This window comes from Grammomys surdaster, unplaced genomic scaffold, assembly GCF_004785775.1.
Source record: "Grammomys surdaster isolate TR1022 unplaced genomic scaffold, NIH_TR_1.0 125940, whole genome shotgun sequence".
NCBI classification, from domain to species: Eukaryota; Metazoa; Chordata; class Mammalia; order Rodentia; family Muridae; genus Grammomys; species Grammomys surdaster.
This window is the reverse complement of record NW_021620762.1, coordinates 449,540-475,080: the sequence shown is the minus strand read 5'-3', so window position 1 is coordinate 475,080 and position 25,541 is coordinate 449,540. Positions and strand designations below refer to the sequence as shown.

Genomic DNA, 25,541 nt, shown 5'->3' with positions numbered 1-25,541 from the left:
TCCTTGCAAGCACTGGGACTCTACTTCCAACCCAGAATTCTTGTTTTTTAAAAAAGTGTGGTAACGAGTTAATAATCTAGGTGCTGGGAAGACGGACACAGGCAGAGAGTTAGGACTTGCTGGCCAGCCAGCCTTGTTTATTTGATTGGTCCAAGAACAGTGAGTGCGACTCTGTGGATCAAGATCCAAGGTTTTCCTCTGACCTCTGCATCCATGCTTACACACATGTACATGCACTGGAATACACATGTACACACCCTGGAACACACATGTACAAGTATACACACATACAAATAAGTAATTCTGTTTGTTTGAATGCTTATTGAGACAGTGTCTCATTATGTATATCTGGCTGGCCTTGAACTTGCTATATAGACCAGGATAGCCTCAAACTCACAGGGTTTTATCTACTTCTGCCTCTCAAGGGCTGGAATTAAAGGTGTGCACCAGCATACCTGGTTAATACATGCGACTGGAAAGGAAAACATAAGCTGAAAAACAGAAGCAAACTAACCAACCCCTACCCCAAATCTCCCAAATCCAAAACAACCTGAGTCTTGGTCTCTCCTAAGTTTGACATAAACTTGGTAGTACAATGTGACATGAGCTGTCTTATAACCGCATGATCTTCATTTATTGCCCCAACAGTAAGGGCTGCTCCAGGTCCCCTGGGTTAGCTCCTTTCTGGGAAATCTCCAACTCACTCTGAGTCCATCTGGCCCAGTTGACTCCAGATTAGAGACGCCAGATCCAGCTTTGCTTTGTCCATGAGGCACCAAGCCCATGAGCTTGGAAACCAGTTGGGTTGATGCAAAATCTCCCGTTGGGATGAGCCAGCTGTGGAGTTGACCATCATCTGGTGTGCCTCTAAACATTTCTACTGCTTTTGACTTCAGAATTCCATTAGAGAGTGCTGCTTTTCCAATTTCCATCACTAAATCCATCTTGGATGTGCATATCCTTCTCCTGAGCCACATACCCAGCTCTATAAGTCCCGCTATCCTACTCTAAGCCAGGTTTTCACTAAGCAGACTCTTCTGGGTGGGACCAAGACATGAAACAATGTTACATTCTTCCCTCACAAGACTTCAAAAACTCTTTGTTGCTTCTGCAGCAGCCTGGGACCGGGGGTGGGGCAGGGTTAAGGGTCCCTTCTGCTTCTGCTGCCTGCTCTCCCTGGCATCTCTTCTGTGAAGGATGTTAGGGATAGAGAGACAGGGGACAGGCTGGGTCCACGTGCTAGGTGGGAAGCTTCATGTCACTTACAGGAGCAAGGAGAATCTTATCCTTGTGTTTTCCTATATAGATAATCAAGAATATGATTTTTCTCAGTCTTAGATATGTGCCAGGACACAGGAACTCTCCTCAGGGCTGCTAGGCTGGGGCAGGTCACGTCTTTGGTTGGAATACGTCTACGAATTCTCGACAGGCGTCCTTAAGTGCTCTGCCGAGGTACCAGAGGGCCAGTAACATCTTTCCTTCTCATGGGTTGGCACTTGGATTTGGAATTTTTGGAGAAGCCTGTGGGAATTCACAGGCTTCTGCCTGACGTCAAATCTGCCCTCTTCTCCTTCTGTCCTGGCCCATTCTGGAATTTGATCTCTGCCTCTCTATGCTAAGCCTTGGGAGGAGATGATGGGGGCACTGGCTTGTACCCCTTTTCTTCCCCCTTAGATTCTGTCTGCCCTTCTTTATGCTGGCACAGCAAAGAGTAGGAAAGTGCAGCTTGTTTGTTTTGCCTGGGATATCCCAAACCAGCATCTCCTGCCTAGAGAGGAGAGGGAGGAGAGGAGGGGAGAGGAAGGGGTAAAGGGAGAAAAAGGGAGAGAAGGAAAGAGGGGAAAGGGTGAAGGAGGGGGAGAAAGAAAGAGAGGGGGGAAAGAGGAGAAGGTGCTCACAGAGCCTGGTGTCGCCAGGGCAGTTTCATTTCTCAGTTCAAATCTTCTCTTTTTTAGAGTTGTGATAAGATTTCAGAGCAAGCTATCTGACTCTGTGTTTGTGGATGGAGAACAGGAGGGACTGTTCTGGAGAAGCCTGGGACATCATCCTCACAGGAGGAGTCTTACGTGTGTAAGATTAAGAAATGTCCAGAGCAGAACTGCCCAGCAGAGGCTGAGCAAGCATCTGGCCCAGCACCACACTCCAGGGAGTCATTGGAGGACCTGGACTTTCTGGAAGCTGCCTGTTCACCTCTGCCTCGAAGGGTTCTCTAGACTCTGAACTGAGCAATAGAGCAACCCCCTTCAGAGACATACTTGCACGAACACACAACCTGCCATTTTCTTACAAAAGGGTTATGAACACCATTGGTCCCTGGAGTACAAATAGCCCTGATGGAAAGTACCTCAGATGAGACGGCTGCTGGGACTCAGGGTTGCCTGAACGCCTAAGTCAACACTCTTACCACCAATTAAGATTCTCAGCCCCTTTTGCAGTTCTCAGTCCTGCGTGGAGTATCCTTGACCTGGGCTCACAACCACCTCCACATCTGGAAAGACCTCTAGATAAACAGAAGTGTCCACCTCCATCCCCTCCAAGCCTGTGCCAGCTCCCCAGGGCATCCAGAAGTAGGGAAAGCCAGCCAGCCAGCCAGCCGGGCACACACACAGTTAATCCTTGGCAGCTGCTGTTTGGATAGAAAGCGCTAGGAGCGTTCTAGGCTTCTCCGCAGCTCACATCTGGCTGTAGTTGGCGCTTTGTATTGGTCCCTCTTTCTTCCTCTCTTCCTCTACTTTTGAGAGAAACCACGTTTCCGCTTCTGGTCAAAGAGACCTTGGAGGCAGCTGAGGAGATAAAGGTGTTGGGACTGCTGTGGTTTGCACCTCCCTCCCCCTTTCCTCCCCCTTAAGTGTTTCCCCCTGGGGGACTTTTTTCTCCCTCGGGCTCTCTCTCTCTGCTTTGACACGTCTGTGCTTCCCCTCTGACCTAGCCTAGAAAAGGCTCAGCCCCTGGGAGATGCTCTAAGAGACGGCTCTCTCGGAGAGCCCTGAGAGGCGGGAGGATTCGAGTGGCACAGCCGGCTCAGCTGGAAGGAGGTAGGTGGCCTGGTCATCGGTTTGTCCGGGAAGGACTCGATGCCTCTGGACTCTGTCTTCGTGGTTTCATCTGGGTGTCCTAGCATGACCGAGCGGACGCTTTCTCTGGAGTGAGATGTGACGTGGAGCTTATGGCAAAGGGGCAGACAGAGCAGAAGTTTGGGGGACAGCATTGAGTTATTCTTGCTAACTCCCCCCTTGCACAGACTGGCTGTGCAGAAGCAGCCTGTTGGGGCTCCCTGGAGCGTGCAGGGGGCGGGCTCTTTGGAGGATAGGATGCTGACAGGATCAACTGTACATTCTTCCACTGTTTTGTGGGGTGTCTCTCTTTCGCCTGGATGCTCTTTAGAGCATGTGGAAGGAGAAAGAGCATCTCTGTTCCCAGCTCGCTCTACCCCATGCCTGTCCACATCACCTGAGACAGCTAGGATCCAGGTCTGTCCCATCTGTCAGTGGTCAGCTGGAGCCCCAACACTGAACAGGAAGTGTGGACTTTGGCCCCTTCTTCTAATAGCCTCGCTGTTCCTGGAGGGCATCCAGTTTGGGCAGGAAAAAACAAATATCCCTTCTCCATGGACCTTCCTAGTGACTAAAAGAGCTGCCTATGCTTCTAGAAGTAGCCCTAGCTAAGACTGCAGACTCTAAGATGTCCCAGGACCTTTGCTCAGCCTGTGTCCACTTCGACTCACAAGTCTGGGCATCCAGCGGGTGTAGATGTAACTTACCAGTTAACCTGAGTCCCACCCTATTTAGCCCTGCACCCACCCAGGCTGCTCCCTGCCCTGGAGAGCTAGACTTCTGGGAGAGCCTCCTCCCATCCAGTTACTCCTGGCTCCGCCTTTGTCTCTCAGAAGGGTGGGAGGGAGCTGCCTCTCTGATTCCTTTCTGCCCCCCCCCCCCTTCCCTATTTCTTGGAATGAAGACCACAGAACATGCTGCTCCAGCTTTGACAACAGGGCTAGGGATGTGGTTCAGAAGCAGGGTGTGTAGTGTCTAGCGTGCGAAAGGCCGGGGTTGCATCTCTAGTACTGGAAACAGCAACAACCAAATACCCACTTGGAGTATGTTGGCTCAAGCCTGTGAGGCAGGAAGGCTGCGGCTACTCTGAGCCATCCTGAGCCAGATAGCGGGCTGATGAGTTTTCTGACAGCCGAGGCTACAGAGTGAGATGCGGTTTCAAAGTAACCAAACGAAAAGAAAAAAACAACGGAAAAAAGAAAAACTGGGAAATGTCATTGGGATTCCCCCCGGGAGTTAGTGAAGTCCTTAGAAACTGCCGGCCTCTGCTTTTTATAGCGCACCAACTTTTTGCTGCCTGCACGGGAGCCGCCGTGTGGGAGGAGCTGTGTAGTCTCTACCAGGCCCCTTCAGTGCTCATTGGAGAGGAGGGAAACCTGCAGAAGGAAGCAGAGGGCTGAGAACAGGGGATTCTTGCTAATCCGTGTGCCTCATAACTCTGCCTAAGGACCTGCCCCAGGCCCTGCAGCCTGCCAGGAAGCATCCCAGCTAAATCATGTCTTCCCTTTCCAGGACTCAACTTGGATTCTCTCTGCCCAGGCAGGGGACACGACTTTTTAACCGTCCCATTTACTTCCTAGAAACTTACACATGTTCACTCCCTGCTCACCCCCTGCCGAGAACTCAAAAGTGGTGTTCTGAGGTTCATGAAGGCCCAGGAGCTCCTCCCCCAGGAGGGGGCAGGCCCCACGGCTGGCCTGTCCTAGTGGGTGAGGGTAGCTTACTGCTCATTCCTGGCTGTAACCTCCCTATTCAGAACAACCAGCACAGCATTAATTTTTTTCTGAGCACACTCCTTTCTGTTATTCTTCCTGGTGCCCGCCCCTCTGCCTCCCCCCCCGCGCGCCGTAATTAGCATGACTCATAAACCAAGTATTCCAGTATTGAGCTTCATCCATCAAAACAAAGATGAAAAGAATTTCGTAGAAACTATGGGTTCACTTGGGACACCCTCACTCACTGTTTCTTACCCACAGGGGGTCAGGGCCTTTGGTGGCTCACAGTTACTAGGGTGGAGGGTGGCTGAGGCTCTAGGGTTTAGGTGAGGCTGAGGTGACAATCTGAAGCAAGAAGAGCAGGTCAATGTCCATTGGAGGCTGCAGCCTCTGACTGACCACCACTCTCTCTGGAGAGAAAGGACTGGGAGCAACTGAGCTCCGACCTTGAAGGACCCAGAGATCCTGGAGCCTGGGTGGTAGCTCCTAGTGACTGACTGGTATTTTCTCTGGTTGTAGTCACTGAAAATCTGCCTTCAAGTGACCCACAGTGGCTGTCTGGACAGGACCCTGCCACCTCCTTGACTCATTCACAAGGTGCAAGAGACATTCTGCCTTCTCCAGAGAGCAGTTTGCTGAAAGTCGGAGAGCCTCACAGGCACTCTGGCGCTGGCTCTCAGGGCCCTGCCCTGGGTCCGTGCCCTGGCAGGACCTCTGATGGTGACTGAAGTTTTGGAGGCCTTCAGAAGTAGTTTCTCTTTCCCTCCTTCCCAGGTGTGGAGGGACATACTGGATCCCTGCAGGCCTGTTTGGTTTGTGGAGGGTGAGGCCTCTAAACCTGGAAGGGCACTGTGTCTCAGAGCCCTGGTTAAATAGCAATGGTATGATACCAGTGTGGCCAGCAGTAGCTCTTCCTGTACTAGACGGTACCCGTTGTGAGATACCCACCCTGACCTCACAGGGGTTTTGAGGCCCCCCCATCACCACTGACCACTGGGCTTCCTAACCTGCTTTGGAGGCCTTTGCGTATCCACAGTCCCCTCCTTGGGCACCTGCCCAGGCACACCACTGGTACTCCATTAAGGCCTCTGTTGTCTCACCGTCTTCCTGGCTGAGGTAGGAGTTTCCCTTGAAATGAGACAGTTGACCAGCAGACTGCCTGCAGGCAGCGAGCCCGAAGCCCAGGCATCGAGGATGAAGGAGGAGCCAGGAGAAGAGAGTGGTGTAGAGAACCCAAGCTCCTGGTGCCCAGGGCTGGGCCAGACATGCTTCTGGCTGCTGTGGCCACATGTGGTGGAGAGCCTCCCATCCTGGGGCTGAAGCTCTTCCCTACCATGGGGCATCTGCTTACCAGCTGCCTGTTACCCTGGGTACCAGGGAAGGAAAAGATCCTCCTGGGGGAGCTGCCAACCATGTGGTGGGCCTGAGGCAGATGTAGGCCAAAAGCTAGGCTGGGTCTGCAACGTCCTCCCTTACATTACCGGGGCTGGCTCTTCCTACCTAGGGTTGTTAGCACCAGGGCCTGAGCCCCTGAAAGCTTCAACAAGCTGGGTTCAACCACTGTCCTCAATAGACCAATTACAGAAGCAGGAAGGCTTATTTAGTGTGGCCACATTGGGAAGAACAAATAAAAGAGGCCCGGTGGCCTCCGAGTCTGTCTCTGGGGTCCCAATGTGGGGTTCAGATGTAACTAGAGACAAAGTGTGCAGAGCTAAGCTGTCTTGGCCAGGGCATGGCGGGCAAGGTGCTGTCCTGCCCACTGCTGACCCTTCATTGCTTCCTTCTCCAAGTAGGAGATACCTGGGCCGGGGTGGAAATCCCAATTTCTCGGGGTCCACTGTCACAACAGTCTAATAGTCAAAGGAAGGGACCCACATGTCTGGAATATCTTCATTTCCACCAGGATACCGAGCTGGGTTCTGATCACTGAGTTCTTGTGGAAGATGGGGAGATCTGGAAGGCTTTTGGTGTCATGGAGCTCCTGAGTCTTTTGATATACAAAGCCTCCCCCTCCCTGGGCCTGGGGCCTCTTATAAAGGAGGCATAGAGTCTGAAGCGACTACATGAGAGTTGACCAGCCACAGCTGCTGGGGGAGAGTGGAGGCTGCTGGAGAGGTGACTAGGCTCAAGTCCTAGAGGCTATTGCGCGTGCGCACGTGTGCGTATGTGTATGTGTGTGTGTGTGTGTGTGTGTGACAGAGACACACAGAGACAGAGACACAGAGAGACAGAGACACACAGAGACACAGAGACACACACAGAGACAGAGAGAGAGACAGAGAGAGACAGCGACTAGGCTAAAGCCCTGGAGGCTGCTGGGGGCTGACTAGGTTAGAGCCCGAGCCTCTGCTACCCTGTGGTCTCCTTCAGTCTTCACAAGTCCAGAGTGGACCCTCTGGTGCCATCCATTCATAACTGATCCTGACACCCCAAGAAACAGGAATAGAGCATTCAGTCCTTCCCTCAGTAAGGATTCTTCACACCGCTCCTTCTGGCTGATCACTGGGATGTGGCTTTGGGCCTTGTAATTCTGCGTGCACATTGTTTTTTCTTGTTATTGTTGTTATTAACAGGTTATCCCCATGTTTGTGGGACTAGCCTGGAACCCAGTATATCCTCCAGGCTGGCCTTGAACACCACACAGTCCTTCTGGCTTTGATCTTCCCTGATGACTCAAGGGGCTGGCATTTGGTGTCATTCTGCCGGCACCTCAAAGATTTCTGAACGTTGAGCCAGGGAAGCCAGTGACGGGTCCTTCCTGGTGCCCATATGGTGTTCGGCAGTCCTCTGTTGAGTAAATGATGACCAACTGTCTTCTCACGGTTGGCTGGGGGTGTTCCAGCTGTCACTAAGCAAGGCAATCAGGTGGGCACCCCAAACCATAGCCCAATGTGTGGGAGTGGCCAATGCCCAAGGGAAGGTCAGCATCCTCCTGCCCCAGATACTGCCTGGCCCTGCAGGCATTCATAAACAAATGTTCATTAAGGAGTAAAAGGATGTGGGACATGAGACTTCAGCAGGAGGATGACGTGTTTCTTAGCGGCTCCATGTGAGCCACAAATGCTTTACAATCCCTCCCTCCCCACTGCCTGTCAACTTTCCTATGCATAACCAACTTTCCTGGAATAAACAAAAGGCTCTCTTGGTCCCCAGGGCGGGGTTTATTTTGTCCTCTCTAAGTGGAAAATAATATGTACTTACTGCGAGGGAAGAGATGGGATTGTTATAGGCAGAAAGAGAGAAACCCAGAGAAACCCAGGTAGGAGCGTATCTGTAGTGTTGTTTCCAGCCCTGCCCTGCTCCTCCCGCCTCCGTGGTAGCTGTTGAGAGCAGCTGGGTGGGTGGGCTTGAGGGTCACTGCTGTGGGTGGGGACACCACACTTAACCAGTATTTTCCCTCCTTATGGTTCTTATGAAACTTCTGAGCCAATAAATAATGTACCCTTTGCACTAATTGCTGCAGGTGGATCTGTGCTCCCGGACCCCCAGCAGGTTCCCCCTTCTCTCCCTCCTTATCTCACCTTCCTCCTGCTTTAGACAGAACCAGGCTTTTCTGGTCAGCACAGCCCCATACTTCCCAAGGGTTGAGTTTGCCTCTAATCAACAAGCATGGTCTTCGTTTTCCACCCAATTGATTACTGTCATTTTTATCTGATCTGTCTTTACGGTGGCCTCTGGGGTTCGTAACCTTGGTACAGAACTGAAATCTTAGAAAAGGGGAGCTTTCTGAGTGTGGAGAAGGGAAGGATTTGGGAAAGGGTAGCACTCCAGACTCTAGCGAGATTCAGAATGCACGCCATCTTTGATTGCATTTGGGTCTCGCAGTGCAAGATTGGGATTGACTGCCTTAAAAATGAACATTGTGTGTGTGTGTGTGTGTGTGTATGTGTGTGAGATGCTGTACTGGTGGGTATGGGTGTGGATGGGGGAGATGCTGCAATGGCTGAGTGCTGGCTGGTTTTGAGGATTCAAGCTCTGCTCCCAGCACCCGCACTGGGTGGCTCACAAACAGCTGTAACTCTAGCCCAAGGGGTTCAGTGAGCTTATACAGTGTGCACACACACACACCAAAAATAAATATTTTTTTTAAGGGACACCAGATGCCAGAGGGCATAGCGATGAAACATCTCCCATCTTCTAGGAGATCATAGTTCCTGGGAACGACATCAGGATTAGATGCTGAGGCTGAGGCAAAAATGTCAGGTAGGAGTCCAAGAAGCTTGCTAGGTAAGGCTGGTCCTAAAGACACGGCTGTGGGTAGGGGTAGCGGTTAAGAAGGGCATCCATCTAAAGACCCAGAATGGCTGCAGGTAGCTGATGTGATGGGGGAGGGGAGGTCCACATTGATGCTCGATGCTCAGGATTTAAACACTTCTTTTCCTGACACACCAGATACCCTTGAAGTCAAGAGCCATGCTCCCATTTTAAAGCTGCCTCTGGGAGAGCGGCTGGTGGTAGGCAGGGAATCCGTGGACCAGCTGGGAAAGACTTGGCTTAGATGTGGAAGATGAATGAAAAGCATGGGTTTTAGCAGCTTCCGCAGTGATGTCTTTCACCCAGCTGCTAGCCCTAGGGGAAGAAAAAAAATGTGGAGTGTGGGAACAGGAGGAGGGGATGAGTTAATTAGGGATATGAGGGTCTCATGGCAGGGCAGACCAGGGTCACCAAGCAGACATTTGGGGACACAGATGAAGAGCCTCACTGGCTAAAGGCATAGTCTAGAAAAGCCCAGGCAGCCGGGCCGCCCAGTCTGATGGCTGCTTTGTCTGGTGAGAAGCATGAAAGCGTCTGCCATCAGACCTGCAGTTTTATTGTTTAGTCTTAGCTAATTAAAACAGCCCTGTGTGGCTGGCATGTAGCAGAGCACAGACTTGGACCTCAGCACCACTACTGGGTGAGAATGGGGTTGGAGTGATGTCAGCTGATGGCATGACAGGCAGGAAGGGTTTGAGCCAGAGAGGCTAAGAGCTGAGGTAGCCTTGGAAAGCAACTGTTTTGTTGTAGGGAGACTAGAAGGGTAAACCCATGGTAGAACTGTCATAAGCCTATAAGCTCAGCATGAGGGAGCCAAAACAGGCCAACCTGGGCTACATAGCAATTCAAGGTTAACCTGGGCAATATCATAAGAGACTATCTTTCTCCCTCCCTCCCTCCTTCCTTCCCTGTCTTCTTCCCTTCTTCCTTCTCTTCTTCTCTTCCTCCCTCCCTTTCTCCCTTCCTTCCTTCCTTCCTTCCTTCCTTCCTTCCTTCCTTCCTTCCTTCCTTCCTTTCTTCCTTCCTTCCTTCTTTCCTTCCTTTTATAAGGAAGGGTGAACCCAGTATAGACAGAATAGACCAGAGCCTGGTGCAGAAGAAGTGGTCCAAACTAGTATGTCTTTTAAAGACTTATTTTTATTCTTAAATGTGTGTGTGCTACATGTGTGTAGGTGCCCTGTGGCCAAAAGAGAGAACCAGATCCTATGAAACTGAAGTTATAGGGGTTTTACTGGAAACTGAACTTGGATCTCTGGAAGAGCAGGAAGTCCCCTTAACTGCTAGCCAATCTCTCCAAGCCCTGGTAAGTAGACAGTTTAAAGGACTCACACCAGGCATGGTCTCTTATGCCTGTAACCCCAGCACTCAGGAGGACTGAGACAGGAGGGTCACCGTGAGACTCAGTCTACATAGTCAGTGGGTTACAGAATGCAAACCTTTTCTCAAAACAATAAAAGAATAAGTAACTAAAGCACCCGGGACATCGCAAAGAACTTGGTTCTGCCAGGGGGTGAGTGTGGCGTGAACAGCCTGAGCAGAGATAGACAGTAACAATGGGACTGACAGTTGCTGAGTAAATTGCACTGCTGACCCAGTAGCTGCTTGGTAGAGGGCAGTGTTCCCTCTTGCAGACATCCTCAGGTGGCTCCTGTGAAGTGCTGGGGATATCCAGGCTTGGGCTAAGCAGACAAAGGCCAGTTTGTGCTGCTTGCAGAGGGCTGGGCATGTTGGAGCCCAGGCACAGAATCCTCAGGTTCTTTCCTTTCTGGGTCTTGGGAGTAGTCGGCCCCCAGGGCAGTGTCATTCCTGGTGCCAAAGAAATGGGCAGTGGGCCAGGCCACCTGCAGAGTAAGGCCCTGGCACAAGCCCCTGAGGCCTCTTTTCTCTCAGATGGTCTTAAATCTTCCAGCCAGAGGGAGCTCAGCTGGGAGGTGACCTAAGGACACCTGAGATCTTTGTCCCCTCTTCAGAGAGTCCTGCAGGCTGGGCTGGTCAGATACCTCCAGGCTGGAGGCCTGTCTACCACATGGCAGGGTCTGGGCAGACTGAGGCCTGCTTTCTGGTGGGTCTCCTTGAACTAGTGCAGGGGTAGGGGTGGGGGATGCCTTAAGATGGGAGAGCTCCCGGTTTTTCTTCTCATGGTTTTGCTTCAAACAAGATCTCACTTCCATCCAGAGCCAGAGTCCTTTGCTCATAAGCTGGCTGTCCTGAAGGAAGCCACCTTCTCCATCCGTGGGCTTTAGAGGAAACTCCAAATCTTAAAACTTAAGCCTTCTCTGAGACAGGAACAGGAAAGGATATCCAGGCCCTGGAACACATGTGAGCTCATTCCCCATAAGGAGTTCTGGCTCCCTAGCTGTCTCCCTTTAGCAGTTGGGGGAAGAGACAGAGTCTCAGATCAGCATGGCTGGCAGGGTCACAGCAAGGAAATCATGTACAGGTTTCTACAACAAGGCATGAACACGGCTCATGGACCGGCTGAAAGTCCCTCTACCACCCTCTTTCTCATCCAAAGTTTGGGTGTTTGAGGAATAATGACATCATGGAGAAGCAAGGACCTTGTAGCTGATGTGTGTCACATGGTAAGAAAGGACTCAGGACTTTGCAGCTCAATGCGGCATGCTCTCTTGGCTGAATCCAGTGCTCTGTGATCTTCAGTGGTTGAAATCAGTTCTACCCAGTGTCAAGAAAAGACTGAGAAATCCCTAGGTTTCCAATGTTTGAGAAGACTTTGGAGGCAAAGGTGGACACGTGCCTTGGAAGAACCATAATGGGTGGGTGGTGGCCATGCTGTGCTCAAAGAAAGAGAGTTCTGATGCTATGCTCAATGTGGCCTGGAGCTTGGAGCCCTAGGTGCTATGCTGTGGGATCCAGTCCTAAGGTGCAGGGTGCTGGGACCCAGTACTCTCTTCTGCTGGGCTTCCTGAGACCTGAGTGTGAAACTTTAGGGTAGTGCCCAGGCCCTAGCAAAGCTGGACAAAGATGCTGGCTTGCCTTGTCTGGGAGGCAGCCAGAGCCCCTGGAAAGCATCTGGTGGTGCCGGTGGCAGGAAGGACAAACGACCTTCAAGGCTCCGAAGGAGGCCTGCTGGTGGGTTAGATGTGCCGGATACAAGGGAGGAAGGAATCTAAACGACTCCCAGATTTCAGGTTGTTTGTTCATGCCTCCTGCTTCCTCCCCCGCTGGCCTCATTTTAATCTAGAACAGAGTTCTCCCTTGGAACTGGCAGCCATGCCGGACATGTAATGTACTTTCCAATATGGCAGCAATACCGCCATGCACGCAATTGTCTAGAGCTTGGGAGGCGACTGGCACTTTGGCATGCCTGGGGAGCAGAACTTTGAATTTCATTTTATTATCTTTTATTTTTATTTTTTGCATTCAGAACCCAGTACCTTGCACGTGCTAGCCAAGCGCTCTACCACAGATCTAAATCCCAAGCCACCTTGAAATAGTCTCACCAAGAAAGCCAGACTAGTCTTAGATTTGACATGTTCAGGCTGAGGTAATAGCCCATTCGGCGAAGTCCTTTCATTAAAAGCATAAAGACAAGAGTTTGGTCAGCAGAACCTGTGTAAATGTCAACGTGGTGGCCTGATCTCAGTGATAGGAGGCAGAGACGGGCAGCCCTCAAAGTCCTGACTCTGTCCCCTCCTAGTGCATCCTGGGATAACGGGTATGCCCCTCATGCTTCATGCTTGTCTTGCGTCTTGTTTTCAATACCACAATGGCCACAGTTTGTGAGAGCAAAGGTCTAGAATGATCCCTGCTCACCGCTCTTTGTTCAGCCTCGAGCATTGGTTTGTTTCTCTCCCTGGACTGTATGTAGCGTTCCTGAGATACGGACTACGTGTAATTTATGGTTGAATCACCCCCACCGCACCCCCAGTTCTTGCACAATGCCAGACCAATCTTGGAGCATTTCATAAGCCATGCCTGCATTAAGTTGCCAGCTGAGAGGGCGGCTCCAGCTCGCCTTCAAAGGTTCCTGGCTACTCGAGGAGATTACAGGCTTCTTGCCTCTCTGAACAGCTGCTTACCCTGTGAGGATTACAGAAGAAAACAGTGTTTACAAAATGCTTTTGTCAATGGAACTGAGCTGGGGGAGAAAGGAGGATACCAAGGCCAAACCCACTCAGGCAGCCTGACACACCAGGAGGCCTCGGTGTACACACACACACACAGACACACACGCATGCACACACGCACGCACAGACAGGGCCAGAAACAATAGGGCGGACTTTAAAGGAACATAAGGAAACTGACTTGTGGATGAATACTGTTTTCTGTAAAGGACCCACCACATGAGGTCTGGGAAGGGACAAAAAGTCCCAGCCAGGAAGTGCCCTCACGTGGCCCGCCCTCCTCCAGGCCCTGTGAGTTACTCCTCTGCCTTCTTCTGCAAAGGGGGATTCCTGCTTTCTGGGGTGAAGGTTGGGTGGAAACGGGCGGGGTAGGCTGAGGAAGGCTGCTGGGACTTGGCTGTGGAACTTGGAGGAAGAAATAAGATAACGATTTCCCGTGGAAGTCAGCTCTCCTCAATAGAGAACAGGGATGGCTCAGGCTGGGGTTGTCCTCAGTGATTGTTACTGCGACACAACCCAGAGACAGGCCATACCGAATGGAAGAGAAAAAGGGAAAAGACGTGGTTGCTCCTAGGTGTGGCGGAGGAGAGTTTATTGTAGATAAGAGGGAGCATAGTCAGGGGCAGGGACATCTGGGAGAGTCCAGAGTGGACGTGGCCCTGAGACATGGGAGCAGATGGGGGAGGGGCAGAGAGCACTACAGACTGAGTCAGGCAGCCTGGGCCAAGAACATAAAGACCAGGCAACCAAGACTGTTGGGTTATATAGGGAAGGGGGCTGGGGGAAGGGTAGCCCAGCCTCTGGGCTACAAGTAGGGACTGAGGGATGCTGGGAGAGCCCACAGCCAGGTCTGCTTTGAAATGTTAAATAGGAGGCCATTTGTGTTTGTCCCCAGTTTGAGATCTAACAAGTATGAGTATGGACTGGGGGACTGGGGTGGGGATGGAGGGTGTCACCCCTTGATCGGGATGTCTTACCCTTCTCTGGACCTATCTTCCTGCACGAAGCCTCACATCAGGGAAGCTTCTTCCTTTTCGGGGAGACTCCTCTGTGCTAGGAAAGGAGAGGTGACCTGTGGCCAGCTTTGGTTAGGTGTTGGGCAATACTGGTTTTTCCAAAAGTGACTATAAGAATCCTATCGTGATGAGGCTGACTTTGCAGTAGGGTTTGGTTAAATGATTGCTAAGATGGTATGGGGGAGGGGAGTATTTCAGCCTTGACTTTATTTGAAACTGCAAAAGAGGCTGTGTGTACGTGTCTCTCTCTCTGTGTGTGTGTGCTCACCTCACTGCCCTCAGCACAAGCCTTGAGGGCTGCTACTTATCATGTCACATTTCTAGCCCAGCTCTGGGCACCCAATTTTCTGTCAAACATGTTTAAAATCTGCTTTTCTGGATCGGAAAGAGACACATCAACCCTTACATGGTGGCCCTAGCCCTGGTTCCTGGCTGGGGGTAGTTTTGCCCCTGAGTGATCTGGAGTCATTGGTTGTTACAAACTGAGGAGGATGTTAACAGCATTTGTGGGCAGAGGCTAGGATCCCACACAGCACCTTCAGATAAACATGAGGGGACTGTCAGCTTCAGATGTCACAAAGTCAAGCCCAAGAACCGATGAGAAAGGACAGCCAAAGGTTGCTTTATGTTTGCTTCCATTCATATGGCCCCGAAACATACGTGGATATATATATATATATATATGAAAAAAAAAAAAAAAAAAAAAAAATATATATTATGGTGGTTCATACCTATAGCTGCCAGTACTTAGGAACCTGAGGCAGGAGGATCAAGAGTTTAAAGTCAACCTGGGCTACACAGTGAGGTGGTAAAATGGAAAAACCAAATCCAAACAGATCCAAGTTTAAAGAAAGGAAAATTTCCTTTGCCAGATGCAAGCTTAGCATTTACAGGGGCAGGAGGATAATTATGAAGGTACCAGGGGAAAACAGGAAATACAGAAACAGAGAAATAAACAGATCAGGGAACTTAGCTGGATAAATATTTGTTGAGCACTAGTGAAGTCCAAGGTACTGCAGGACATTTGGCTAAGCCACAGACATCCATGTCTGACAGGGAGAGTCTCAAGGGCCAAGCAAAAGTCTCCGTGGCTGAGACAACCTGATATATATAAAACTACCATGGAGAAGGGTTTTTCCAGGTCGAGGTTGAGGAGCGTCTGGGAGAAGGTGACAGAGCACAGCATGAAGTGGGTCCTGTTTGGTCCATTTGAGCTGGTTCATCTGAGTTTAGCTTGTCTGTACTCCAGTGCAGCTAGACACCTAGGAGTCGGCCCTAAGTCAACAGTTCCCTCCTTCTGTCTTCTCACTGTGTGTGCTGTGCATATGTGTGCATGTGTGTGCTATGTATGAGCGTGTGTGTGCATGTGGATGTGTGTGCAGTGCATGTGCATGTGTGTGCTGTGTATGTGCATGCATGTGCTGTGTATGTGCATGTGTGTGCTGTGCATGTGTGTGCTGTGCATGTGCATGCTGTGTATGTGCATGTGTGTGTTGTGTATGTGCATGCATGTGCAGTGCATGTGTGTGCTGTGCATGGGCATGCTGTGTATGTGTGTGCTGTGTATGTGCATGTGTGTGCTGTGCATGTGGATGTGTGTGCTGTGCATGGCCATGTTGTGTATATGTGTGCTGTGCATGTGCATGCTGTGCATGTGTGTGCTGTGCATGTGCATGTGTATGCTGTGTATGTGCGTGCTGTGTATGTGCATGTGTGTGCTGTGCATGTGTGTGATTTGTATGTGTGTGCTGTGTATGGGCATGCGTGTGTGGTGAATGTGCATGTGTTTGCTATGCATGTGCATGCTGTGCATGTGTGTGCATGTGCACATGTGTGCTGTGCACATGTGTGTGCATATGTGTATATGTGCTGTGCATGTGCATGATGTGCATGTGTATGTGCTGTGCATGTGTGTGCTGTGTATGTGCATGCATGTGCTGTGCATGTGTGTGCATGTGTGTATATGTTCTGTGCATGTGTGTGCTGTGTATGTGCATGTGTGTGCCGTGCACATGTGTGTGCATGTGTGTATATGTGCTGTGTATGTGCATGTGTGTGCTGTGCATGTGCATGATGTGCATGTGTGTGTGCTGTGCATGTGTGCACATGTGTATATGTGCTATGCATATGCATGATGTGCATGTGTGTGTGCTGTGCATGTGTGTGCTGTGTATGTGCATGTGTGTGCTGTGCACATGTGTGTGCATGTGTGTATATGTGCTGTGCATGTTCATGATGTGCATGTATGTGTACTGTGTGTCTGTGTGCTGTCCACGTTCAGATGTGTACAGGAACACTTCTGTGAGTGGGCATGAGAGTGTGTAGAGGCCAAAGGACAAACTCAGTTGTTCTCAGGCGCCATCTACTTTGCTTTTTGAGACAGGGTCCCCCATTGGCTTGGGGTTCACCAACTTAAGCAAGTCTGGCTGGCCAGTGAGCCCCAGGCATCTATCTGCTTGTCACCGATTTCATGATCCTGGGACTGTAAGCACAGGCCAGCGTACCTGGCTTTTATGTATTTTTATTTAGTATGTGGTGGATTCTCGGAGTGGAACTCATGTCTTTGTGCCTGCAAGGCTAGCGCTTAACCGCGGAGAGTCATCCCAATCCCCTCTGTTCTCACTTACAAACGGCATACTAATGAATGAATATTGTCTCCCAGAAAGATTGGCCCCGGGATCACACGAGGCCTGGGTGGGATAGAAGTGATTAATGAGGACATGTTCTCATATCTACCCCTACCTCATGGGCCCAGAAAATTAATTGGAAGGATGTACGAAATCTCAGCCGGGTGCCTGGTGCCGCTGCAGGGCCTGTTAACTGCTTATCAGCCCAAACAGGAGGAAGGTGCTCCTGGCTACGGAGCAGGAATGCAGGGCTGCTGACAGGTGCCAAGGCTTGGGGGTGTGGCTAGGAGGTGGCATGCAAAGCGCCATCAGCAGACCCTTGGCAGCACCAGGGTGTGTTGAAAGCACAGTGCCCGGAGGCCCTGCTCTGGTCAGCTGAACGAGAAGCTGAAGTTCACGAGGAGTCCTAGGTTTGAGAAGCCAAAGGCTGGACCATAGACGGAGGTGTGTAGCCATAGGGAAAGAGGCAGGTTCTGCTCGTCCTAGGCCAGGAGCTTAGAGATGACAGGTAGATGGGGCAGAGAGTACTTAAGCTCACCACACACTTCGTCTGCACTTTCTTTGGCCAGTGGTGGGGAAACACTGGGATCGGGGAGGGGCTTGAATGAAGGACAGTCTCCATATTGGAAGAGAAGGGGTCTAGCCTAAGCTTTCGCTTGAAAGCTGGGAGCTGTGAGTTGGGATTGAGTTGAATGGATGCTTGATGGTGCCTAAATTAAGTGCAAATTAATATATTCGCTCAGCGCCCCCTGGTGGCAGAAAACAACTGCTGCCAGTTCCTGCCCACCAGCCCTTCCAGGGAGGGTTAGTTGTCCAGTAGTCACCTGGAATTGGTTTTGCTCATTGTCAGGGGTCAGTAGGTGATGGGCTCTCTTTCCTGAGAGGTTGATGCACTGTGCTCAATGATTCAGCAGCTCTTGTGGAGGTGTGCATGTGCATGTGCGTATGCGTGTGCGTGTGTGTGTGTGTGATGTGGGCCAGGCAGGCAGACAGTTCTCATGGTTGGCTGTTTCTCTGTAGTTCCTTCCTGACCCATGCCCTCTCCTTGTGTTTCGGCAGGAAGATGGGCTCCTGTGGACAGGGATTCATGCTGGGATGCTGCCTGCTGCTGGCCATCACCTGGGGCCCCGCCCTGAGCCTTGTGCCACGAGTTCAGGAGGAACAACAGGAGTGGGAAGAGACAGAGGGGCTGCCATCTCCTCTGGATCATGTGGTGAGGTGAGGAACTGAGGTAGCACGCTAGCAGGGGCTCTCGATCTGACCAGGTCAAACATGTGAGGCTTGAGTGCTCCAGATGTGGTTGCTTTGAGTTACAAAAGGCAAAGAGGAAGCTGAGAGGTGGTCCTAGGGAGGCCGAGCCTGGAGGTCAGAGACTTGAGCATCTTGTCTGATTCTGAGGATGGTGGTCCAGGGCAGCTGGGTCTACAGAAACTTTACATTTCTATCATGCCTTTAGCTTGGTCTCCCAGGAATAAGTGCCAGGGCTCTGGGAATGCATGTAGGCAGAAGGCAGGGACAAGAGGCCTCAAGGAACTTATTTATAAAATGGTGTTAAAGTCGAGAGGACTTGCTCAGGTTTGTTTTCTCTGCCAGTTAAAAAACTAAAAAACAAAAAAAAAAAAACAGGAAAAAATCTCAAGCACAACAAGTGGCCTCGGAGAAGTCTCGAATGCCACAGACAGCAGCAACAGCTGAAGAAAGGCGTTTGTTGGGGGGGAGGGAACACACTCATGCAGCAGACACACAAAGAAAAGACCTTATGCGAAGCAGAGGGGGAACCATTTAGTCTCTTCCCAATGGCTGGGATGATTGACTGGGCTGTAACTGAAGGGTAGCATGTCCTGATCTGGCCTTGAGCTTATTGAGCGAGTCCAACAACAGAAGCCTGCTGGTTGAGATGCCAAGCCTACAACGCTTCTGTTTTAAGCTGCCAGGCTTTTGTCTCAAGTCATGTGGGCGAGGAGGAAGCCATCTTGGAAATTCAACACCTTTATTGTGGCCCCTATCCCTATCTGTCTGCCTACCAGGGAGTTTGTCTAACTCCTAGTCTCTCACTAGGAATGCGTGCTGGTGAGGATGGACCCACGGACCCTGGATCAGCCTCCCCTGAGAGGTTATAAAGGACTTGAGGATGTCAGTCCCTTGCCTTCATGTGTGCAACCCTCAGGGGTATAAAGACCTAAGACTGTGGGAAATATTCTGTAGGGGTTTCAAACGAGAGGCATGTACAGGGCTCCATGCTGACTTAGTGTTCCCTGCCCATTGGTTCAATTTAATATGCAAGCTTCCAGGCAGAATTTGGGGCCAAGAACCCCAAATCCTTTGTTTCTTCTTCCTCTCCTCTGTTTTCATTCAGCAAACATTAAGTAGCCACTGTCAATCAGGCCATCTCTTGGGTCCTAGAAAAGCACAGAGAGGACAGAGATTGGTTCCTAGAAACTCCAAGACCACAGGGAGACAGACACACACGCTACAGTTCAGGCTCCAGAGTATGGCTCCATCCACAGTACTGTGTCAGGGTCCTCCCGGGTGTGGGAGAAAAAGGCAGAATGCTGTAGGCTGAGGTAGACGGTAGTGTAGGATGGGAGGATGGTTTGGGGTGGTGGGAGTTGGGCCCCGGGGCTTGCCTTCATGCCTGTACCCTCAGTGGTATACGGACCCAAGTCTATGGAAGATATTTTGTAGGGAGAGACATGCAGGAGGCTCTGTGTATGGGAAGTTTTAAGCCTGAGCCTGCAGCAGCTGAGCGTGAGGGAAACCCTCTCATGCAGCCTTCATTCTGGAGGGAATAGTGAGTCCTACAGGAGAGGTTTGTATTGAAGGGATTTCCAGAAGGAACCATGGAGGGAAGCATCAGAAAATGCATGGCTGGTGGAGAGACAAACTCTAGGACCGCTGTTCACAGGGTGCATTAGAGATGGTAAGGTCCCAGGATGGTCCCAGGGGTGCTTTGGGTAGGGGTTGACTCCCCAGGACTTGCTGGATATGGAGGGGAGATCAGAGGGCAGAAGGCTCCATTCTGGTCACCAGAATGTATTGTAAAAAAATGTTTGGAAACAGTAGGTTTCAGAGTCAGGGGGTCGTTATGAGGCCTTCATTTCTGGACACAAGATACCCATGGAGCCTGTAGAATGGGGGTCGGGGGATGGAGACTTCCCGCACGAGGTCTGAAGCTTAGGAGAGAGGTGTCAGTGAGTGTCTTTCTCCAGGAACTGGGTTTTCATATGGTTGGACTCAGGGAATGTGTGGGTCCTGATCCAGATGGTCTGGGGAGAGATTGGATCAGGGTTAGAGAGGGGCTGACAGGCTTACTTCGATCCCCCTGTGTCTCCTGGAGCCTCTGGGAGGAGAGCAAAGTGCAATATTTCACATGGCCATGAGGTGGCGGTGTAGAGCCATTACCATCCAACGGCAGCGGCAGCCTAGAGGCTCCGGGAGAGGAATTGAATGGAGACTTGACAAATGCGTTGCTGGTAGATGTGTTACCACCGAAAGACCTGGTCTTGAGGGCGTGGCTTCGCCATCTAAGCCCTGCGGTCATTGGCATTTGTGTCATCTTTGCTTTGGATATGTTACAACTGATACTGGGGTGTGTGTGGTGGTGGTGGGGGTGACTGTCTGCAGTTTGAGTCTCAGAATCCTCCCTCATGCCTATGCTAAACAGAGCTTGCATTACTAGGGGAAGGGAAGCAAGGTGAGGCAAGCCATGTGTCCACCTCAACAGGAGAGAACTCCCAACACAAACACTTCACGATTCTAGATTGGTTTATTCCCTCAGGCCTGAAGAAACACGTGAGAAGTATAGCCCTAGCCAGGGTGAGGACCTCCCCATTTCTCGGTGCTACCGCTGCTGTGACCCTGGCACTCCTGTATACCAGACAATCCCTCCACCCCAGATCAACATCACCATCCTGAAAGGTGAGAGGCTTCAGAAATGATTTGGGGGCTGGTTCCCCAAGGGAGATGCTGCTGGTTGGGGCTGGGCAGGATTAGTGGGTCACTACCATAGAGCAGAGGTGGGCGACATCTGGAGGGAAGGAAGACATTTTGATTTTTGAGCTGTGACCTTGCTCCATGAACAGAAGAACCTTAGAGGGCACTGGGGAGATGGCTCAGTGGGTAAGAGCGAAGCCAGAGGACCTGAGTTCAAACCCTCAGCATCCATGGAAAAGCTAAGTCTAGCCACTTGTACCTGTAACCCCTGTAACCAGCATGGGGAGAGGCAGGGGCAGGCGGACTCTAGAGCCAGGCTCTCTGAAGCAGTAAGATTCACTGGGAGGGCTTACGCTCGCCAAAAGGTGAGGGGAGAGAAAGGAGGGCACGTGCATTCTCTCTGGCCTCTCCAAGTGCCTGTGGGGTGTGTATACACACATGTCACACATGTACACACACACCACACATACAGAAAGAGGGGCCTCAGGGATTCTGCCCATCCTTATTTGCACAGGATTTGTAGACCTCTAAGTTCCCAATTTTGACTCAACACCTAAGGCATTTCTCTGAAATGCTGTGCCTGTCTCTCTAGATAACTTCACACAACCCAGGGAATGCTGGCAACCCGGACCTCCCCTCCCCCCTCTGCACTGAGTCCTGACATTGGCATTTACTCAGAGTGAGTCCAGGCCTGGCCACGGAGCCTGCTGCTTGTGGATAAACTCATATGTTCCTTTATCTCTGCCAGGACTTTCCAGAAAGTGTGCCCTCTGGATGTACACAACTCTTGACAGTGAAAAAGTTTCTATCGCTAATGCTAATGACCTGAGAAGCCAGATGCCCCCTTGCCCGGGAGCTTCCTGCTAAGGGGCGCCAGAGAGGATGCTGGGATGTGGAGTCAGACTGCTGCCCAGGAGCCAGCTGCAGGCTGGCCTCCCTTGGGACCTCACATCTTCTTGTTCTCTCTTAGGTGAGAAAGGGGATCGAGGCGATCGAGGCCTCCAGGGGAAGTACGGCAAAATAGGTTCTACGGGTCCCAGGGGCCATGTTGGCCCCAAAGGGCAGAAGGGGTCCATAGGAGCTCCCGGGAACCACTGCAAGAGCCAGTACGCCGCCTTCTCCGTGGGCCGGAAGAAGGCTTTGCACAGCAACGACTACTTCCAGCCTGTGGTCTTCGACACAGAGTTTGTGAACCTCTACAAACACTTCAATATGTTCACCGGGAAGTTCTACTGCTATGTGCCGGGCATCTACTTCTTCAGCCTCAATGTGCATACTTGGAACCAGAAGGAGACGTATCTGCACATCATGAAGAACGAGGAGGAGGTGGTGATCCTGTACGCGCAGGTGAGCGACCGCAGCATCATGCAGAGTCAGAGCCTGATGCTGGAGCTGCGCGAACAGGATGAGGTATGGGTGCGGCTCTTCAAGGGCGAGCGTGAGAACGCTGTTTTCAGTGACGAGTTCGACACCTACATCACTTTCAGTGGCTACCTGGTCAAGCCAGCCTCCGAGCCCTAGCGGACACCCCCTGTGGAGCTTCCACAGACTGCTGACCTCCTTGCCTGGCACCCGGCCTATCCCTGCATTCTACGGACGCTGGAGTCCTGCCCCAGGCGGATTCCATCGTCTCTCTCCTCCATCCTGCCTTCCTCGGCCTTGGCTTCTTCAGTTTTGTTTTTTTGACACGATGCCCTTGGCCACTGGGAAGCCCAAAGGACCGTGTGGTCCCAGATCTGGCTGCTACTCTAAGCAGAGAGCTGCCGGCGGATGAAATCATTGGGCGGGGAGCCTGTGAGGACATTGGTGGACCTCCAACTCCTTCTGTATACACAGCCTTAGACGACCCTGTGCTGTGTTGTCCCACAGGGTGTTCCAGAGCACAGCCCCTGTGTACTCCCATTCCTGGACCCAAGTAAGCAAATGTCATGGGTTTCTTAGGAACAAAGTAAAGCAGAAAAGAGAAAGAAAGGTATTAGTTTTGGCTTTCCAGCCAGCTGGGGCCGTTGGGGAGGGGGGCGGGAGAGGGAGACAGGGAGACAGGGAGAGAGAGCTGTTTATACTGGGGAAACTGAGGCACAGGAAAAACATGAATGGTAACAGAGGAGCTGCAGTTTGTGGGTTTGGAAACCACGTCTGACTTAACTCTAGGCCATGTATGAGCTTTCCTGGGGACAGCAGGACTGACCTCCGAGCTCTGTGGACATGCTATATAGCCTTGCCCAGGGACTTGTCAGTCTTTCTGAGACACACTAGTGAAAGGGTTGGGGGGGAGGGCAGCAAGTGTCCTCTATGGTTGACTCTGGGCTGGTGGCAGCATCCTGCTTTCACCAACTCACAGGATCCTAAAAGTGGCTGGGGACCTCAGGGACCCATGCAGCTTTCTCTATAAGAAATAAAGAGCCTACTATGTCCTAGTACCTCTCTGCTCTACTTCCCCAGCCACTCCAGAACTCAGAGTGAGCGGGCTCTCTTGCCTGTTGGGGCATCAGTTCCTCGTTTCTCCTTCCTGGTGGATTAACCATGGGAGGACCAAGGCTCTGATTTGGGTTCCATCAAACTGCTCCTTGCCATCCCCAGTGCCCTGCTTCCTTTCCAGTTCAGCATCCTGTCTGGTTACTTGATGCGTTACTGATAGACCTGCCCAGCCCTGACACAGCCCTAGCTTATGGCCATGTGAGAGAAACTTCCTTTGGATCCCAGAGCTGGAGTAGAGCTCTAAAAATCTACCTATTTCCGGGTCAATCTCCAAGAGGTAGAAGAGGAAACAGGAAAGGCATATCCCGCCCCCAGCTCAGACTCAGGGATGGCCTCAGGGCTGATTCTCTGATCGCAGAGAGCCTGTGTTCTTTCCGCATCTCACCCTATGTGGATCCCCAGGGCTTGGGTCACTGGATATCTGCTTTGTGCCAACTAGGCCTTGCTTGCTGCTTCCTGGTGGCCCTTGGTTAGGATCCCTCTCTTCTCCTTCCGGAGCTCGATGTGTGCGTATGTCACCTCCGAAGGGGCTTCTGCTGGTCAGACTCTCCAAGCCACTTTCCAGGGGTGTGCCTACAGCAGAGGCTGCTGCCTCCTGTGCTCTAGCCTGCTCTTTCCAGAAAACATTAAACTTGCCATGGCAATCCACAGCAAGCTGGAGTCTTTGTCTGCTCATTGGATAGAGTGCTCTTCCTTCTCTCTTCCCCATCTAGAGTGCTCCTCCTTCTTTCCTCCCCATCTAGAGTGCTCCTCCTTCCCTCCTCCCCATCTGGAGTGCTCCTCCCCATCTAGAGTCCTCCTCCCCATCTAGAGTGCTCCTCCTTCTTTCCTTCCCATCTAGAGTGCTCCTCCCCATCTAGAGTCCTCCTCCCCATCTAGAGTGCTCCTCTTTCCCTCCTCCCCATCTAGAGTCCACCTCCCCATTTATAGTGTTCCTCCTTCCATCCTCCCCACTTAGAGTCCTCCTCCTTCCCTCCTCCCCATTTACAGTGCTCCTCCTCATCTAGAGTGCTCCTTCCCTCCTCCCCGTTTACAGTGCTCCTTTTTCCCTCCTCCCCATGTAGAGTGCTCCTTCCCTCCTCCACATCTAGCGCCCACCCTTCTGCCTATTAATCTGATGGAGTTCTCAGCTTTATACTCAGGGACCTGCTGGGGCCCACATTGTTGTGGGACCCACTGAGATCCACTCAGGAGACGTTGATCTCCTGAGTATGGCGCATCTAGAGCTGCCCAGTGTGTGGACAGGCATGGAGACTCCCAGAAGGTAGGGGTTTGTTCTTCTGCACTGGAGCATGACCAGCAGGTAGCCCCTGGGCTGGCCTGGAACTTAGACAACTGAATGACTGTCCTGAGGCTGTGTCACAAAGACCCAGAAACCAGGAGGCTGCAAACAGACAAATCCCTTCTCATAGTTCTGGGAGTCAGAGTTCAAAATCCAGATGTGAGTAAGGCTGTGCTCATAGCACTGACTGGGGGACCATGTTTCACGCCGCCTATATCTCCAGACATTCCTTGCCTGGAGGGAGAGGCCATATCACTTCAGCCTTCCTGTCCTGACTCCACTTGACCTCCTAGACACAGCTTGTCTTCCTTTCAAAGACACTTGGAACTTCATTCAGGGTCTCTTTAAACCCGGGACTCACTCTCTCCAGATTTAACGCAAGCACATCTGCTAAAGAGCTCTGTGAATGGACATATTGACAGGTGCCAGAGGCCAGGGTGTGTGTGTCTCTTTTGGGGAATCACAGTGAAGCTTGCTGTGACAACTCATGGGTTTGGACACTTAACAGTCTCTCTTTGTCCCTGTGGTGAAGGGCAGGCACTACTTCTTTTCACTACTGGCCAACAAGGTCAGTAGCCACCCCTTCCTTTCCAGCTATCAACAGCTGGCTTGGAAGCTGGAGCCAGCAGCTTGGCAAACAGCTGGCCTTCTGCCTTTGACTGGTGTTGAAAGCCCGTGTGGCCAAGCTCGGCCTTGGGATGGGGCCAAAATGGAGCAGGTGGGCACAGGGCCCTTTCTTATTAAAAAGCAAGCTCCTTTCTCCACAGTATAGAGGCTGTGGGCAGAGAGGGGCCTTGCAGCTACTTGGACGTGGGCTCTGGGGCTTTTCCCAAAGGGGCCTAAGAAGGAAAGAATCAGACTCACTCAAGGGACACTGGATGCCTGCTCTCCTGTCCTGTGACCTGTGTACATCTGATCCACAGCTGGCCTGGCCACCATGGGAAAGAAGGTGGCATTTGCTCCGGTGCCCAAGTGATCCCCGTGATGAATGTCATGTAGACCATGTTAAACTCACTATATGATAAGCCTGACCTTGAATTCCTGATCCTCCTGACTCCATGTCCTGAATGCTGGGATTACAGGTGTGCCCCAACATGC

The 25,541-nt window shown here is 51.5% G+C and overlaps 1 protein-coding gene across 1 annotated transcript; it reads left to right on the top strand.

The window, feature by feature from the left end:
* Positions 1-2,681: 2,681 nt before the first annotated feature.
* On the top strand, positions 2,682-22,654 carry C1qtnf1 (C1q and TNF related 1). The gene is made up of 4 exons (XM_028752896.1): positions 2,682-3,035; positions 17,810-17,968; positions 20,529-20,668; positions 21,654-22,654. The coding sequence occupies exons 2-4, from the start codon at positions 17,814-17,816 to the stop codon at positions 22,202-22,204; spliced, it is 846 nt and encodes a 281-aa protein (XP_028608729.1). The 5' UTR covers positions 2,682-3,035; positions 17,810-17,813; the 3' UTR covers positions 22,205-22,654.
* Positions 22,655-25,541: the final 2,887 nt, after the last annotated feature.